At 36.0% G+C, this 19,379-nt stretch overlaps 1 protein-coding gene across 31 annotated transcripts in view; it reads right to left on the bottom strand.

Moving 5' to 3' along the window:
• The window catches only part of SPATA48 (spermatogenesis associated 48), a 63,488-nt gene that overhangs the window by 33,063 nt on the left and 11,046 nt on the right, over nucleotides 1–19,379 (bottom strand). For 24 of the 31 annotated variants that reach the window (XR_005372998.1, XR_005372999.1, XR_005373000.1 and 21 more), the window contains one exon: nucleotides 18,545–18,628. The exons of the other annotated variants lie outside the window; for them this stretch is intronic. Coding sequence is in view for 15 of the 24 variants with exons in the window: in XM_038562570.1 (XP_038418498.1) it covers nucleotides 18,545–18,628 (84 nt within the window). In the remaining 9 variants the exon portion in view is untranslated. The remainder of the gene's footprint in view (nucleotides 1–18,544; nucleotides 18,629–19,379) is intronic. 31 annotated transcript variants of the gene reach the window in all.

Raw genomic sequence — 19,379 nt, 5'->3', positions numbered from 1 at the left:
ATTGTTTTCTAAAATTTTTTATTGGTACAATAATTTTGACATTTTAGTAATTTTGCTGTGAAAAATGAAATTCCACCTTACAAGAAAGAGGACACTCTTCAAGACCACTCCGTGGCATCTTTAACTTATGTATCAGAGCAAATCAGCCAGTGAAAATCCGGGGCCTTCCATATGGCTCGTGGTTTAGTCAGATATTGGTTAAGAGAGGGTTTAGGTGTGTCTGCCAAACTGCCTCAGTGATTTTTGGAGTTCTTCAGGTTTTGTATAACTACTCTTTGCCTCCAAATGCAGTCATAACCGGCTCATAATGTGAGTTTGGAAGAAGACTGACTGGAGGGGCCACCGGAACAGCATCTTCAGATTTTAACATCTCATTCCAAGTGTTTGCATTGAAATTTTGGTAAATTCCATTGTTGATCACCACCCAAAGTACAATGGGCAAGTTGTACATGCCGGTAGTTGCCACTTCCACGCCAGAAAGCCAAATGCGCAGTCTCCTTCCACACAGATGGCCCGCTGCCCTGGGTTTCTATCTTTAGCCACTATAGAGGCTGCACTGGAAGATCTCAGACCAACTCCCATCGTTCCAAAAGTACTCGCATCAAGCCTATGATGGGCAAGGTCGTTCTGAATTTGCTCCTTCACTCACCAAAAAACAGTTTCCAGGTAGTTGTTCTGGAACATGGTCAAATGCTGTGTAATAATTCATAGGCAGGGATTTGGGGGAAGCTAATTCCTGTGCTATTTTGGCCCATTGGAGATTATCCCCAAGATGGAGGGGGCACCCTCTGATATTCCTACACCAGAGAAGAGAGGCAAGTTTCTTCCATCTTAAACTACTGTGATCCTTGGGATGCAGCCTCCTTGCTCTTCATTTTTCCTCTCAGAGTTTTCTCCACTTGCACTCTGGAGGACACTACCACGGTGTTTTATAAAATTATCCTAAAAGCTGTCGAGGGACAGCGTTTATGTCTCCTAGCAAAGTCACAGCAGGCCTTACATTTTCCCCTAATTCTGTACAGATACCAGCCGTATGATATCACTCCTATGTGGAATTTAGGAAAAAAACCAAACAAGCAAAGGGGAAAAAAAGAGAGAAACAAACCAAGAAACAGACTCTTAACTCTGGAGAACACACTGATGGTCACCAGTAGAATGAATTATATGGATTGATTTTTTAATGTTAAGGGCATATTTTCACTCCTGGGATAAACTTCACTTGATCATAATATATTATCCTTATAAATTACTCATTTTGATTTGCTAACACTTTGTAATCATTTTTGTGTCTCTGTACATGAAGAATATAATTTCTGTAATTTCCTCTTTTTTTGTAATGTCTGTGGTTTGGGAACATTACGTTAAGTTGGACTTCTAAAACTAGCTGGAAAGTGTTCTTTCTTCTATTTTCTGAAATAACTTAGATTGATGTGATTTCTTCTGAGAATGTTTGACAAAATTCAGCAGTGAAATCATCTGATCCTAGTGTTTCACTGCGGGCAGCTTTTTGATCAGAAAAATTAAATTTATTTAATACACTGGGGGCACTCATGTGTTCTATTTCATTTAGTAACGATTTTAGTAAGTTGTATTTCTAAAGGGATTTGTTCGTTTAATCTAAGATACTAAATGAACTGGCATACGGTAGTTCATAATATTTTATTTTGCTTTGCGAATCAGCAGTAATAAACTTTTTCATTTCCAATGTTGGTAATATGTGTTCTCTCTCTTTTTCTTGATCATACTAATAAAATAACTATCACTTTCATTGATCTTTTCAAAGAAACAGCTTTTAGCTTTAAGTTTTCTCTCTTAACATATCTTTTCTCTTTTCATTGATTTCTACTCTTATCTTTTTAATCTGCTCTCTTCTTTTTGTTTTAACATTCTTCTGGTTCCTTAATCATTAATCTTGAATTTTCAGAACTTCCTTGTTTCGTAATATAAGCATAAAAGGCTATTTTTTTTCTTTTCAGCAGACTTCTAACTGCATTATACAAGATTTGATAGCTTATATTTTCATCATTGTTCAACTTAAAACATTTTCTAAGTTTTCTTATGATTTCTTCATTGACCTTATGGATTATTTAGAAGAATGATTTTTAATTTAAAAGCATTCGATGTCTTTCTAAATATCTCATGGTTATTTATTTTTAATTTAACTCTGTGGTGGTTTAAGAACACAAATAGAATTATTCCAATACATTTAAAGATATGAAGACTTGTTTTATGCTCCAGCATATGATTATGATAAATATATCATTTGTATTGATATGCTTTCTATTCATTTACTTTCAGCCTATTTCTATCTTCATATTGAAAGTGTACCTCTTGTCAATCACATAGTTGTATCTTGCTTTGTTATCCACCCTGATAATCTCTGCCTTTCAGCTGAAATGTTTAGTATATTAGCATTTAATCTAACAATTGATATATTAGGATTAGATGTACCATTTCATAATAGTTGTCTATTTGTCCCAATGTTTCTGCTCCTCTGTTCCCTTTTTCTTCCTTCCTTATATTATTGAAATGAGTGGGGTCTTTTAGAATTCCAATTTCTGTCATTGGGCGGCTCTTTAATGATACCCCATTATAGTACATTTCTGTGTTTTAGAGATTAAATTAGATGTCTTTAACTTTCCACAGTCACTTGGGAGTTGATATTGTACCAATTCACATAAAATGTACAAATGTCACAACCACTAGTCCATTTACCACACCTCACCATTCCTTATTCTATTAGTTGTCACATATACTATATCTACATTCATAATACACTTCAGAGAACAATATTAGACTCCTGTTTTAAACAGTTATGTATACTTTAAAGAAATTAAAAGGAAAAATAATCTTATTAAATAGACAAGATTTCTTGTAGTGCATGTTCATTGTAAATTTACTTCCTTCATTCTTCTCTTCTTGCAAATTTCGTTACATAATCTTTTAATATGTTCAATATAATGAGGCCCCCAGATTCTTCCAGGTCCTAATCCCTGGAAATTGCATATGTTATCTTGCACAGAGAAAGGTAATTTGGATTGCAGATGGATTTAAAGTTGCTAATCAGGTGAATTTAAAATCGGAAAATTGTCCTAGACATTCAGATGGGCACAAAGTAATCTTAGGGTCCCTAAAAGTAGAAAGTCAAGGCAGAAGAGTAGTCAGATAAGGGAAGAACTCAACCTGTCACTGCTGGCTTTGAAGATGAAGACAAGACCCATGAGCCAAAGGATGCAGGTGGCAAGAAAATGGGATTCTACTTAAGAGTTTCTAGAAGAAATGCAACCTTGCCAACATCTTGATTTTAGCTCAGTGAGACCCATTTTTTACTCTGACCTCCGGAAGTATAAAATGCTGGATTTATATTTTCTTAGCCACTGAATTAATGTTAATTTTTTATAACAGCAGTAGAAGACCAACATAGCCTTCATCATTGAAAGTGAGAGTTTCTAGATGTAGTGTTCTTGTGTGATGTGTTTCTTTCTTTTTTTTTTGTTTCTTTCTTTTGTAAATATGTCGCTCTACCGTCTTCTTGTTTCAGTAGTGTGATTAGAAAGAAGCCTGTAATATTTCAACTTATTTTTCTCTTGCTGCTCTCAAAGTTCTCTTCGTATCTTTTGCATCTGAATATCAGATGCCTGGGCTTTTTGAAAAAAATTTTGTTCTGTTTGGAATTCAATAGGCCTCTTGAAAATTGTAAATATATATCTTTCACCAAATTTGGGGAAGTTTCAGTAATTATTTCTTCAAATATTATTTTCTGTTGCATTTTCCTTTACCTTTATGCTTGGACTACAATTAGTGTTAACTTTTTCATAATGTTCCATAGGTCTCTGAGATTCTTTTCATTTATTTTTTATTCTTTTTTTTCACCCTCTCCAAGTTCTATTTTTAAATCCTTAATATTTTCCTTGTCATAGCCTTCCTGCTATTAAGCCCATATCATTTCTATTTAAGATTTGGAAATTTTAGTTCTAAAATTTCCCTTTGGCTCTTTTTTTATATTCTATTTCCTTGATGAAAGTTCCTGTCTTGTGATTATGAATATATTCTCTACTATGTCACAGAGCACAGTTACAACAACTGTATTAAAATCCCTGTCTGGGGGTGACAGGATGGCTCAGCCAGTTAAGGGTCTGCCTTCAGCTCAGGTCATGATCTCCAAGTCCCCATATGCAGGAGCCCTGTGTCAGCTCCCTGCTCAGCGGGGAGTCTGCTTCTCCCTCTCCCTCTGCCCTCCCTGCTCCTGCGCTCTCTCTGTCCTTCTCAAATAACTAAAGTCTTAAAAACAAAAATCCCTGTCTTATAATTCTAGCATCTAGCATATTTCCATGTGTGCTGATCCCATTTTCCATGGTTATTATATGTTAAATAATTTTGGATTTTTTAATTGGAGGTTGTACATTTTATGTGGAGAAGTCACAGGATTCTGCATTATTCCTGAGAGCATTTTGGGTAATAGTCAGATCTTAGGTCAGTACCTTGTTTGCCTTTGACAGAACTGCTTAGGGTCTGTTTTGAGCAGATAGTCCAGGGATCAACTGGACTTGGGCTGAGTTCACACATGGAACTATGGCTCCCTCTCCAGGTGCCTCCTGTTCTGGAGTCTTTCCTTTCATTCTTGGGACATGCTCCATTCTTCCATCTCTTTAGGTAGAAAGACAGAGATTTCTATTGAATTTGTAATCACTCCAGTTTCCTGAATGTAGCCCACCTTCCACAATGGGAAAAGCACCCTGAGTTCACCATCTAGGGTTCAACTCTGAAATTTGCCTGATTTTGTTCCATCACCAGGGGTCTTGATCCAATGGATGGGTATTTCATCAGAGTCTGCAGTTGTTATTGGTGGGAGGGTTAGGCTCTTAGGAGCTTACTCTGCCACAGAGGAAGCAAAAATGTTTAATGATGTATTTTAAGAGAAATGCTTGATTTTAAAGAATCTTATTTGTTTCTTTTTCATATCTGCCTCTTCTTTTCCTTAAGTCCTGTTCTTTCCTTAGAACTTCTATTTCTCGAAAATTAATGTGTATTCAGATGGCTCTATTATCTGAGGCTCTTTGGGTGAGAGGTCCTGCTCTGTCATACCTGCTGATATTGTCTCACAAATGACCCTTTTCACGCACAGAGTATGATTTTGACTGTGATTTGGTTTAGTGATAGTTTTTCCCTGTGGGATCTTGCATGTTGATGCCACTTTGTGGAAATGTTCCCTCAGAGCATCGTTTATGGTTTCTGGATACAAAATCTTTTCTTCTTTTTTTTTTTGATTTTAGAATGTGGCATTCCCACACTACATGTGTACTAAGAAATCGTGATCCATGTATCCACGTGGTACAGACCAAAGTTTCTATTTCCTCATGAATAAAATGCTGAATTTTCCCATTTATTGTCTTGGTCAGATGGCCAACTTCCTTCCGGTGTGTAAAGATTCATTCAAATTCCTACTCTTTGCTGAGATAGGCCTTGGTAGTACCTGTATTTACACAGAAAACTCAATTCCAAATATCCACCATGAGATTTCAGATGCCTGTTCCTATGTGGATATTCAGATTCTAGCCCATGACTCTTTGGCTTTTAGCTAACCCAATTTCATTCCCCATTTCTATAGTAAAAGAAGCTCATTTTTATTTGGACCCAGGACCTTAGATTAAAAATGAGTTTTTCACAATTCCTTTGCAGCTAGTGCAATATTGAGTTCTGCCAACATCATTTAAAGTGCTGTGTCCATTTTCTGGAATAAGTCTTTAAAAGGGGAAGATGTCCCTCTTTGATTTTGCTTCTATCCTATCCTGATGCCCAACAGAATGTGTCTAGGAAAATATCATAGACTAGATCTGCCGGCTAGTCCAGGACCTATGGATTGTTACGTAAAAGAGAAATGAATTTTCATAGTGTCCCAACTGCAACATATTTGGGTCTCCGTTCTCCAAAGCTGCATCCAACACAAATGTAATTTAAGCTGCACATCTATTTTTAGAACTGAACTTTCTCTTCCTTTTGGAAACTGGATCTTCCTCTCTCTCCTCTTGCTTTTGAGCTCAGCTAAGTATTACTTTTAAAATATATGCAGCATTAGAACATATCTGTAGTATTTCCATGTGGTGATAGGAGGTGATAGGGAGGATTTGTGGGAAAAGCTCATTTTTTGATAATTCTGAAAGGAAGCTTCTTAATCCTGAATTCTAGAACTGTGAGATTTACATACAGGAAAAGGTGTAGATTTCTACTGTGCGATTTAACCAGTTTGACTTAAATTAGAAAGTCATATAACCAATACCTCAGGCAAAATATAGAATGCTTTTGTCATCTCTCCAAATACTTCATTTCTACTTTCAATCAATCTTCACTCTCTGTAGGCTGCCACTATTCTATTTTCTATTACTAAAACTTAGTTTTTGCTTGCTCCTGACCTTCATGTAATTGGAATCAGGAGGTATGTACCCTTTGAGCCTGACTTTTTTTGTGCTTATGAATATTGGCTCTTTAACAAGGATTTATTTATTTATTGGGAGGGGAGGGGCAGAGGGAGAGGGACAGAGAAAAGTCTCAAACGGACTCCTGCTGAGCTTGGAGCCAGACACAAGGCTCAATATCCTGACCCTGAGATCATGACCTGAGCTGAAATCAAGATTCGGACACTTAAGCCACTGAGCACCCCAGCTGCCCCTTAATATTGGCTTTTAATATTGTTAAGCTTCTCCCATGTTCTCTGGTCTATATCAGTGGTTTACCCTTTTGTTTTTATTGAATACTATTCTGTTCTATGATCTATTAATCCATTTTCCTTTTGATTGATTTTTTTGTGTACATATTAATTAAGCTGCTACAAGCATTCTTGTACAAGTTGTTTTGTGGACACAGACTTTGATTTTATTGGGTAAATACTTAAAAATAGAATTACTGGGTCCTGGGATAGATGTGTCACTTTATAAGATACACCAAAAGTATCAGAAGTCCAGTTGCTCTCCGTCTTCACCAACATACAATGTTGGCAAGCAACTTTAACTTGAAAAAAAAAATCATTTCAAATTATACACATATTAAAAAATACTGAGGCAAAGAATTATTTGCTTGCTTTTTTTACATCATACTAACTTCCTGATGGTTTTCAAGCATCTTAGTTTTAGACATTCTGGTGGGTATTCAGTAGTATTTTGTTTTGGTTTCTATTTGCACTTCCCTCACAACTGAAAATGTTGACCACCTTTTCATGGGCCTATTGGACACATACATCTTTTTTCATGAAACATTTATTTCAGTCTTGAGGGATTTAAAAAAATCTTTTTGCTATGAAGTTGTGGCAATTCTTTATATATCCCGGCTCACAGACCTTTGACAGATATTGCAAGCATTTTCTTCCAGTTTGTGGTTCACATTTGTGTTTTCTTAACAGTGGTCCAAAGACCAAAAGACTTTAATGTTAACAGAATGAATTTTTTCAAAGCATAGTGATTTTGACATCCTCTGTGAGAGATTTTTGCCAACCAACGTTGCAGATATTTTATCTTGCATTTTGTTTTAGAAGCTTCTTCCAGCTAGTTTTTCAGTTTAGGTCATTGACCAGCACAAAGCAATTTTTGAGAAAGGGATAAAGACTCCTCTTCCACATGGATGTCCAGCTGTTCAGAGACTATTTGTTGAAAATATTGTGTGTAAACCATTGAACCGTCTTGTTACTTTTGTGTAAAACCAGTCTATTTCTGGACTCTCAATTCTTTTCGGTTGATTTCTCTATTATTACACCAAAACAATACTGTCTTTCTTGCAGCATTACAGTGGGTCTTCAAATCAGGTAGATTAAGTTTCTTACTGCATGATTTTTTTCAAGATGTAAATTAATGTAAATTTCAGAGACAAAAGCAACTTTGCACAAAAAAAGCACAGAAGAATTATGTTAGGGAAAGCACTGCAACTATTTGGAGCTTAATTTGAATATTGATATCTTAAAAAACACTGAATTTTCCACTACATGAAAATGATCTATTTCTGAATGTTGTTAGGTCTCCTTTTATTTGTCTCAGCATTTTGAGATAGTTTTTAGTGCAGAGCTTTGAATATCTTTTATTAAATTTTTCCCTAATGTTATAGTTTCTAAAATGTTATTGTAGTGGAATTTTTATAATCTTATTTTCCACTTTCTACTCACTAGAAAAAAATTATTTTTTTTATATTTTGGCTTTCAATCATTGACAGAGATAATAATAATATATAAATGTATATTTAAATTCTGTTAATACAATAAATCGCATTCATTGAATTCTGAATGGTAAGCCAATCTTGCAATCTTGGGATAGTCTCTACTTCATCATGATGTATTATCCATTTTATATATTGCCAAATTTAACTTAATCAAATATTATTAGGTATTGTTTTGTTTGTTTGTAGGTATATTAGACTATAATTTTTTGTTGTAATATAGTTTTTGTATTTTGGTGACAGGGCTCTGTTGTCCTGAAATCTATTATTTGGATATGATGATATTATTTCTCCCTTAAATATTTTACCTTATTCATTAGTAAAACTACCCCAGTATAGAGTTTTCTCTGTAGAAAATGTCTTGATAATCAATGCAACTATTTTCATAGACACAGGTCTATTGAGGTTTTCTCATGTCAGTTTTGGTAAGTTGTGTTTTTAAGGAATTTGTTTTATCTAAGTTGTCAACTTCATTGGCATAAATACCATTTTTTAATAAAAAATAAACTGTATTGAGGTATAGTGTACTTGCAATGAATGTAACCCATTAACCCATACAATTTGATGAATTATGTACAACCACTCATAACACACAATATTTAGAGCGTTTACATTTTGCTAAAAGATTCTCATGCTCCTTGGCCATTCACATCTACCTCTCATCCCAGGCCAGGGCGACAGGTGGTCTATTTTTTGTCACTCTGTATTGGTTTGAATTTTTAGAATTTCATTCAAGTAGAATCAGTGGTATGTAATATTTTGTTTCTGACTGCATGATTTTGAGATTCATTCATCTTGTTGCATGTATCATTAGTTTGGTCCTTTTGATTGCTAACTACTATTCCATTGTATGGATATACCATATCTGTTCATTCTTTCACATGCACATAAACATTTAGTTTCCATTTTTAGACTGTTACAGAGTAAAGCTGATTTCAACTTTAATGTCCAAGTTTTTGTGTGGACATATATTTAAATTTGTCTTGGCCAAATATCTAGCAGTGGAATTGGCTGTTACATGACTGGCATAGGTATATGTCAATCTTACAACATGTTTGAGAGTTTCCAAAGTAGTTACCATTTTACATTTCCCAGCATCAGTGTGTGAGTCCCACTGTTCTGTATCCTTGCCACACTTGGAATTTTCAGTTGTTTTAATTTTAGCCATTGTAAGGATATATGATATTTTAAATTATATTTACTGATAACTCAGCATGTTAAGTATCTTTTCACTGTTTATTTGTCATTCTTCTGCTGTGTATGTGTGTGTGTGTGTGTGTGTGTGTGAGAGAGAAATGTCTGTTCAGATCTTTTAGTCATCTTTCATTTGGGTTGTTCATCTTGTTATTACTAATTTTAAGACATCTTTATATGTTCTAGATATATGATTGTGGATATTTCTCCCATTGTTTCATTTTCTTAATGATGTCTTTTAAAAATTCAACTATTTCAAAAAGTTTTATAATCTTAATTTTATGTTGAGGTTATTATCCATTTTAGGTTATTTTTTTGTATATGGTAATGTAGTAAAACTTTTTGTATATGGTAATAAAATAAAACTTGACTTTTTTTCTCAGAAGGATATCCAGTTGTTTCAGTAGTTTTCTTTCTCCATTAAAATATCTTGGCACATTTTTTAAAAAAAAATCAATGGCAATGCAGGTAGAGGACTCTGTTCCTGGACTATATTTCCCATTGCTCCATTTGTCAATCACTTTGTTAACTGGTATTGATTATTGTAACTTTATAGTAAGACTTAAAATCAGGTAGCACAAATCCTCTAACTGTATTCTTTCTATCCAAAATTGTTTTAGCCACTTTAGATTTTTCAATTCATAGAGATTTTATAATAGGCTTGTAAATTTCCACAAAACAGCTTCTTAGGATTTTGATAGGGTTTGCATTGAATCTACAGATCAATTGGAGAAGTATTACTATATCAACAAATCCTCCAGCCCATTAACCTGGTTTATTTTCCACTTATTTATGTCCTTGTTAATTTATTTCACTCAGTAATGTACCAAAGTTTTCAGTGGAAAAAAAAATCATGTATTTTATTAAATCTTATGTGGTTCTTGGTATTACTGTCAATGGAGTCTTTTAAACTTTCATTTTCTAGTTGTTTGCTTCTTATATGTAAGATTACAATTGATTTTTGTACATTAACAATAAGCCTATGTCTCTGATAAATTCAACATTACATCTAGCAGTTTCTTTGAAGATTTCTAAGGATTTCTTACAAATATCATCACATCAGAGGTGCCTAGTTGGCACAGTTAATTGAGCATCTGACTCTTGGTTTAGGTTCAGGTCATTATCTCAGGTTCCTGAGATCAAGCCCTGCGTCAGGCTCTGCACTGAGCATGAAGTTTGCTTGAAATTCTTTCTTCCTCTCTCTCTCCCCCTCCCACTCATTCTCTCTCTCTTTCTCTCAAATAAATAATCTTAAAAAAAAAACCCTCAATATCATCCTGTCATCTCTACACGAGATGGTTTTTCTTCTTTCTTTCCGATATTTATGGTTTCTATTTCTTTTTCTTGCCTTTTTGCAATTGCTATCTCCTCCACTAAATGGAAAATGGTAGTGATGATAGCAGACACTTTTGTCTTCTTCCTGATATTCAGAGAAAGACATTTGGTCTTTTTTCATCATTTACTTTAGCTTCAGGTTTTTCACAGATGCTCTATATCACATTGAAGATGTTCTCATCCAAGTCTAATTTGCTGAGAGTTTTGATCATAAATGAGCATTGATTTTTTTCCCTTTAGTTAATGATACTTTTGGTCATTTCTGATCCTTTGCTTCTCTGTATCTACTTGACAAAGAACTTGTCCAATTCCACATAAATACAGCTAAGATATTGATTTTGATTCCACTGAAACTACAAAACAACTTAATAAGAGAATACACAAGGTTTTCCCATCTTACACTTCTATTTCTATTTAACATGGTTTTCTTGTAGTCAGCATATATAGTTAGGCATTGATTTTTTTTATCCAACATAAAAATTGCTGACTTTCAATTTCATTATATTAAATTGTAGCTAATATAACACCTGACGTAATTTGGTTTAAATGCAGCTGTATTTACTGCTTGTTTCATCTTTTTCTTTTCCTTTTATGCTACTTTCTTTTGTATTATTTGAGGTGTTTTTTTCTTTTTCTTTTTTTAAAAGATTGTATTTATTTATTCATGATAGACAGACAGAAAGAGGCAGAGACACAGGCAGAGGGGGAAGCAGGTGCCCTGCAGGGAGCCCGATGTAGGACTTGATCCCAGGACCCTGAGGTCACACCCTGGGCCAAAGGCAGACGCTCAACTGCTGAGCCACTTGGGTGCCCCGTTTTTCTCTTTTTCAAATTTCATTTTGTTTCCTCCTACTAGCTTATTGCCTATGATTGGTTGATTGATAGATTAGCTTCTAAGTCACTCTAAGACTTATACATCTTTAATTCTAGGGTTTAAAGGATAATATTACACCACTTCATGAATAGTGTAAAAAATTACCATAGCATATGCCTATTTTCATCCTTATCTCCCTGGTGCTATTGTTGTACAATTTAGGTCTGCATGTACTGTACCCACAAAATACGTTGCTACTATTGTCGGTTTAAGCATTCAATGATATTTGAAATTCAAAGAATTTCAAAATGAAAAATAGCATTTTCTATTTACCTACACATTTACCATTTCTCTTGACCTCAATTTCATTCCATTGTACAAACTCAAATTTTCACAGACACTATATTCTTTTGTCTAAAGTACCTCCTTCATGTCTGTTGGCAATAGATCCCTCAGCTTTATTTTTCTGAAAATGTCTACTCTTTCTTTTTGAAATTCGTTATTGCTGGTTAATGTATTCTTTTTTTTAAAAAGATATATTTATTTGAGAGAGAGAGAGAGAGAGCGCAAGCAGGAGAGGCGCAGCAGGAGAGAGAGAATCGCAAGCAGACTCCATGCTGAGTGTGGCACCTGACGTGGGACTTGAGGTCACCACCCTGAGATCATGAGCTGAGCCAAAACCAAGAATCGGATGTTTAACTGACAGAGCCACCCAGGCGTCCTGCTGGCTAATGTATTCTTAATTAACATTTTTGATATGTAAAATATGTCTCCAAATTCTTGTAGCATGCACAGATTCTGATAAGAACCTGCTGTCATTCTTGTATGTGTTCCCCTGTATATAACCCATTTTTTTCCTCTAGCTGTTTTAAGATGTCCTTTTTCCTTTTTTTAAAATTTTTATTTATTTATGATAGTTACAGAGAGAGAGAGAGAGAGAGAGAGGCAGAGACATAGGCAGAGGGAGAAGCAGGCTCCATGCACCGGGAGCCCGATGTGGGATTCGATCCCGGGTCTCCAGGATCGCGCCCTGGGCCAAAGGCAGGCACCAAACCGCTGCGCCACCCAGGGTTCCCTAAGATGTCCTTTTTATCGCTGTTTTCCAACAATATAATTTATGTGCGTGGTTTCCTTTATCTTTATACAGCTTGGCATTTGTTGAGTTTCTGAGGTCTGTGGATTTAAAATCAGTTGGGAACAACATTGGCCGTTGTTTCTCCAAATATTTTTCCCACTTTCTTTTTTTTCTGTTACATGTGTATTAAACAGTATGATATCATCCCACAGCTAACTGATGTTTTATTTATTTGTGTTCTATTTCATTTTGGATAGTTGCAGCTATGTTTTCAACGTTACCAACCGTTTATCCTGCCGTGTCTGATCTGCTCTTAAAGCTATATCCATTCATGGGTCATTTTAGACCTTGTGTTTTTCGTGTCCAAATGTCCTCGAGCTTTGTTTATGTTGTGCATTTTCCCCATCTCCACAGTTGTGGTTTCCTCTCCCACCTGAATGGATGGGACATATCTGCAGTGGCTGTTTTATATCCTTGTCTGCTGTTCCTTCACATCTACTGCTTCCAGGTCCGGTATTTGACTCGGTGTTCCTCCCGACTAGGGGTGATATCTTCCTACTTCTCAGTGTGTAAATTACTTTCTTTTGAGTACTTATGGGTTTTTGAGTACTTGGGTTGTTGGTTGCTAAAGCTTGTTGTATTCTTAGATACTGTTAGGTTATGTTCCAGCACAAAGTTAAGGAATCAAAATCAGCAGGTGCTTTTCACACCCTGGGGCAAGTCCACGGAGACACTGGAGGGGGGCTAACAAAGTGTTCTACAAGTTCCCTCATCCAGCCTGCGGGGGCCCGACCCGTCCTCTGCCCTGTCCAAGCTTCAGAGAGCGACCACGACCATGCAGCGCTCTACAGCATGGGCCTCCTCCCCGCCAGTCGTTTCTTTCCTGTTGGCACTGCACAGAGCACTGCTCGTGGACCTGCACGCCCTTTGCACCAGCTCTCCAGAGCTCTGTCTCTGCGGCTCCCTGCTCTCTGCGGCCCTAGTCTGCAGACTCCGGATGCCTTGGGCTCCCAGAACTCCAATCTCAGCCTTCTCAACTCAAGAAGGCATGGGCTTAGTTTCCCTGGACTGAAGCTTGGAAACTGCCTACAGGCAGAGAGCGAGTGACACGCTTATTTTCACATGCTTATTTTCCCTCTGGGATGCCAATCCTTCAGTGTCCGGAAACTGTTATTTCTCATATTTTTTCCAATTTTCTATGTGTTTAAGGCAGAAAAGTAAATGCAGCACCTGAAACTCCATCTCCTCTACTTCATTTATATCTTTTCTTATTTATTTTTAAAGGTTTTTTTGTACTTTCTTCTGGTTTACTTTGCTGTTCATTTTCTAGCTTTGGAGAAGGGACTGTCACTCACCAGGAGGGTGCTCCCAACACCTATGGGCAGAAGTCAGAATGCTGCTAGTTATTCTACATTGCACACAGTAGTCTTTCATGGCAGAGAATTTTCTAACCCAAAATGTCAATGGTTCAAGGTTGACAAACCCTGGTTGAACCTACTAATTCTATTCAATTGATTGGTTTTTTCCTTCCGGGGGTTCCACCGACATGGATACCATTTCTCCTTTGACTATCTTTCATCTCAATCAGTTTCACATAGATATTTTTAGTGGATCCATCTCCTTTTTTCTATTGGACTCTTTCCTGCCTTTCCTCAATGTCCCTTCTTAACTTTTTTTATAAAGATTTATTTATTTGAGAGAGAGACAGAGAAAGAGAAAGGGAGCACATAAGTGGTGGTGGAGAGGCAGAGGGAGAGGGAGAAAGGCTCTCAGCAGACTCCCCACTTGGAGCAGAGCCAGACACGCTGCTTGGCCTCACGACCCTGAGTCATGACCTGAGCTGAAATCAAGAGTCAAATGCTTAACCGATTGAGCCACCCAGGCGCCCCTGTCCTTCTTTAAATTTTTATTTGAATCTCTTCTCTTGGGCTGTGTAATTCTTAATTTCTGGATGAGTTTTCCATTTCTTTCATTTTTTACGGTCAATTCTATTTGTATTTAATTTTTGAATTTCTGTAGGAAGGCAGCTTTTCACATCCTCAAATGCTTGTTTGAAACATATAATTCAGTTTGGAGTATTACAGCACAGTTTTCTTCTGTTTTATAGATGATTTGGTATTTTGTGTTCTTATCAAAGTATTTTGGTTCTAACTCTGATTCTTCTTTTCGTTGAAGTATTTTGATTCTCATTTTCTGTGTTGTTACAGTTTCCTGGGAAGAGGTATATCCTGTTTTCTTCCCTTCCCTTGGTGGAAGTTGCTGAGGTTTGCAATATTCTTAGTTCAATGCTGCCCCCTCCTGTCAGCGTTGCAAAGTACAGACTTTCTCGAATAAAGTTTTCTTCTGGCCGCCGATTGTTACCAGATGGGTTCTGTGACTGCCAGTTTATTCTTTTTGTCTTTCACAATATTAACTGTTCCTCTTTCCCTCACTTTTTTTCTTTTCGTCACCCAACCTCCAAAGGGTGACTCTCCTTTCTTTTAAACTTCTTCTCTTACATAATATTGCTGTTCACAATGCCACCTCAAATCATGTATGCTTTTTAAATTCCTTCTCTGCAGATGGAAAGTCTCCTTTGTCTTCCATCAGTGTTTGTTAGATCAATCCTAGGCTGGCTTCTCCCTACCATGCATTTTTATTTTTCAAGGTTTTCCTCATTTACAAAGACAAAAAACAAACAACAACAACAACAAAAAGGTTCTGTTAAGAGCTTGAAGCACAACTTGTTAGGATTTTGTGTTTTCTTTCTTTTTTAACTTGCAGTAATTTGAAGTTTATACTTCTCTTTTATGTGTATTGAAGGTATGGTTTTTGTGTGTTATCGTTTGTCTTATTCTGCATTGCTTTTAGGCCATGTTGGGGAGCACAGTTTTATGCAGCTGCCATTATATTTAGCCCCTTAATTGCTATATTTTTTGTTCTTTTTGATCAGCATTGGCAGATAGTCATCAATTTTTTTTTCAATAAACTAACTCCTGGCATTGGCGATTTTAAAAAATGTTTGTCTTCTATTTCCTTATTATATTATCTTTATTATTTCCTTCCTCTATGATTTTTCTTTGGCCCATGACTCATTCATAAATATATTTTTACATTTCCAAATACAAGATTTTCTGGGGTGTATTGATCTGTCATAATTGTCTTGTAGTCAAAGAACATACCTTGTATGATTTAAAATATTTGAGTAATATATAGAATTGATGGATCACTATATTGTACACCTGACACCAATATAACACTATATGTTAATCATTATGAAATTAAAATAAAAGGTTAAATAAATATATAAGACAAAAATTTTAAAAATTGAATATTTAAAAAATTTCTGGTTGTTTTATGGTACAGTATGTGGTAATTTTCATTAATGGTCCTTGCGAAAACATATATTTATATATGTCTATTAGATCAAGTTGTTAATTGTGCTGCCTTATTCTACTATATGTAGTTTTGTCTATACTAAATTCCCCAATATAATGACTTCTTACCAGCAAGAGTCATGAACAAATATTTCAGTGCCTCAACAGATTAAAAAGAAATCTATGTTTAGCATACAGGTCCCCCATATCAATCTAACATTGTTGATGTCCTATCCTAATAAGCATTGAATCTTTGCCAAATCAACTGCTGCAACATCATCAGTATAATATCTATATCTTCTCTGAAAAATCACATATAAATATAGATAAGAACTATTGGTAAACATGAGTAAGAGTGTTAGAGACAGAACAAGCAAGCAAGTAAAACCAGTGGATGCATTGTCAGAAAGAAGAGACGTGGGAATGCAGAATCACTTAAATTTTTCACTTCTAAAAAGTATACTAAATTAGGATTGATAACAATTCACTTAAAATATCTTTTAATGTGAGCTCAGCAATTCGCAAGATCTGTCACAATCAGCCATGTTCTGTGGGTAACGTATTGATGAGGTTGCTGGGTAATGTGTGGATAGGAATGGTCCTCTTCTTTTAGGGGCAGAGATTCTGAAATTTGTGTGTCCTTATTGTTCTTCATTAGGGAGACAACTAATTCTTCTGAACCTGTATCCAATCTTCACTAGCAGTATCTGAAATTTATGCCTTCTCATTTTCTGGTGGTTCATATTATTGTTCATCATCATTTTAGTATATCATGGATATCATGGTATACTCTTTCATTGGTACCTGGATTTTTCTCCAATACACCATCTTTTCTCTTTCCTGATTAGTCTTTATAAGCTGCCACTTCTATATTTTATGTATCTTCAATTTCTTTATGAAACGTTGGTTTTCAGATCCTCAAATGTATTACTTAACACCATTTTGTCAAAGAAATCTTAATAGTATCTATTCTCTTGCAGATGTAATATTTTACTCTTTCTGTTCTCTACATGTTTTGTGTGTACTATTTCATAAAGAAGGGACTGAATTTGCTATTTGGCTTCATCTTCAGTATTCTTGGAATTTGTTTCAATGGGAACCTCTCTACCAATGCTAGATATTTCTTAGGTTCTATGACAAGACATCGAAGAAGATCTTCCTTTACGTCCTAATACTTTAGCATCATTCACATTAAGGTCCTTCATCACCATCAACATCATAAACGCCTCAACTTCCTAGAATTTCCTCACATTTCACAAGAGCTGACAAAAAATGACTGTTGATGTCCAGATTCCAAACAACGAATTACCATAAACAATGTGGAAAAAAATCAGGAATTTACTATTTCTTTCCATTCTTGTGTCTTTCATGCTTTGGCTCTCTCTTGAAAATTGTGCTGCCATTTGCGTTGGTGCTGGGATGAAAACCGACAGCTGTGTTGCTGTGGTATGTGGTGCTTGTGTGGAGCCCTAGCGCCCAATGTACAGCAGGGAATGGGAGGGGACCCTGCAGGAGACCCCAGGAATGAACATGCGGTGGATGTATTCATCCTGAAGCAGTGGATTATTTTCAGAGATCAGTTCCAACTTTTGATCTTTTATACTTATGAGACTACAAGGTCCAGCTCAAAGTTGTAGTTACCCCTCCTAAAATGGCAAATTTCTGCATAGCCAAAGTGGCATGCAGAAATTTGAGCGCTAGGCTTAAATATTAGTTTCTATCCTTTCGTTGACCTAGTCACTTTTCTCTATTAGCTTTTTGATATTTTAAGGAAAAAGAAATACTAATTAAGTTGTTTTCCATTACAAGTATTGTCCCATGTTACCTGGTTAGCTTCCACTACTGGAAGTAAAATATCCAGATTTATTTTCTGCAACAGAAAGTCTAAATTTATTTTGACTTTGAATAAGTATGTGAATAAGCATTTACATGACACACACCTACTTCAATATTCTAACTCTAAAATGGTAACTAGATAAAGCATGGAGACTTGCCATGAATTTGCAGCTTAAATGAAAAACAAAAGGCACCAATGCCTTCAATTTCTTATAACATTTACTTTGATTAGCTCTCAAAGGATTTACCTACAGGAGCAATGAACACTTTGAGAAGTCTGGAGATGGAATACGTGAGACTATTATAGTACACATTTTCTTTACCCTTGCAACCAAATTCTGCATTTTATCTTGGTTTAGAATGGCTCAAAACAGGCCAAAATACTTGCATTTCTAAGGCCAAGATTTTCTTATTAAGAAAAAAAATATATATATATGTATATATATAAAAGAAAACTCTATAGACAAGAAAAAGCAGGAAGCCTTGGCATGGGTGCATGATGTCTTGATAAAGGAGGAACTGATGACATGTATTTTGAATGCCCTTGTTGCTCCTTAGTCATGTCCTGTATAGTACAACTGATGGTTGTGGGAGGTATGCCCCAATCCCCTCTACGGTAAAATCAGAATGGGCAATCGTGAAGGAAGAGGTGGGAAAAGTAGAAATAAATTTAACACCATAACTGCAGATAAATTAGCAGGCAGATCAATTTTAGTAAGGAGTACATATGAGACTTACCGAAATGGAAACTGATTCCTTAAAAGTATTCACATCTTTACTGCTAATGGGTATGGGGTTTCTCTTCGGGGTGATGATAATGTTCTAGAATTAGATTGTGGTGACATTGCTCAATTCTGTATCTTTTAAAAGATTCTGAATCTTTTAAAAAAACTGAACACTTTAAAAGGATGACTTTTGTGCTGTATGAAATATATCTCAATAAAGTCATTTTTTTTAAAGAAAGAAAAAACCTTGAGCTATCTGTATATCCCTTGGGGTCATTGAGTCATTTAAATATCATGGTTTTAGGAACTAAACAATCCACATAGAAAAATGGTTAATAACACAGTCCTTAAATTCAGAAGGATACCTAGGTTTAAATTTTGGTTTCATATTTACTGTGTGGTTAAAAGTCAATTAGTTAACATCACTGGGGATTAGCCTTGTTAAATAAAGTGGGGATAGCAACATTGCCTTGTCCAGAAGAGGGGATGGAGACAGGATTTTTGTGGGGTAATACATGTAGGAGCAATCTAGATGAAGAGTAGGGTGGAAGCAGGACAAGAAGCTAGTGAGTGACAATGACAAGGTCCTTAGCAGGACCCAGCTTAGCTTTAGGTCTATTTCCTCAAGGAAATAAGGCAGCCATCGGCCAAAGTCTGAGGGGACAGCGTGGGAGGTGCAGCCCTCCAGGTGGCTGTCAGCCATTCAGTGGCCACCACTCACCGCTACTGGAGGCGGATGCCTTTGCCTGTAAAGGGCACATGGCTCCTCCCTTGACTATTGTAGGAAGCACAAGATCATATGTGATATGCAATCACTGTGAAGGGCCGCGCGGTGCCTGGCACCTAAG

This window comes from Canis lupus, chromosome 18, assembly GCF_011100685.1.
Source record: "Canis lupus familiaris isolate Mischka breed German Shepherd chromosome 18, alternate assembly UU_Cfam_GSD_1.0, whole genome shotgun sequence".
NCBI lineage: Eukaryota > Metazoa > Chordata > Mammalia > Carnivora > Canidae > Canis > Canis lupus.
Note: the sequence above shows the minus strand (reverse complement) of the source record. Positions and strands in the feature narration are given on the sequence as shown.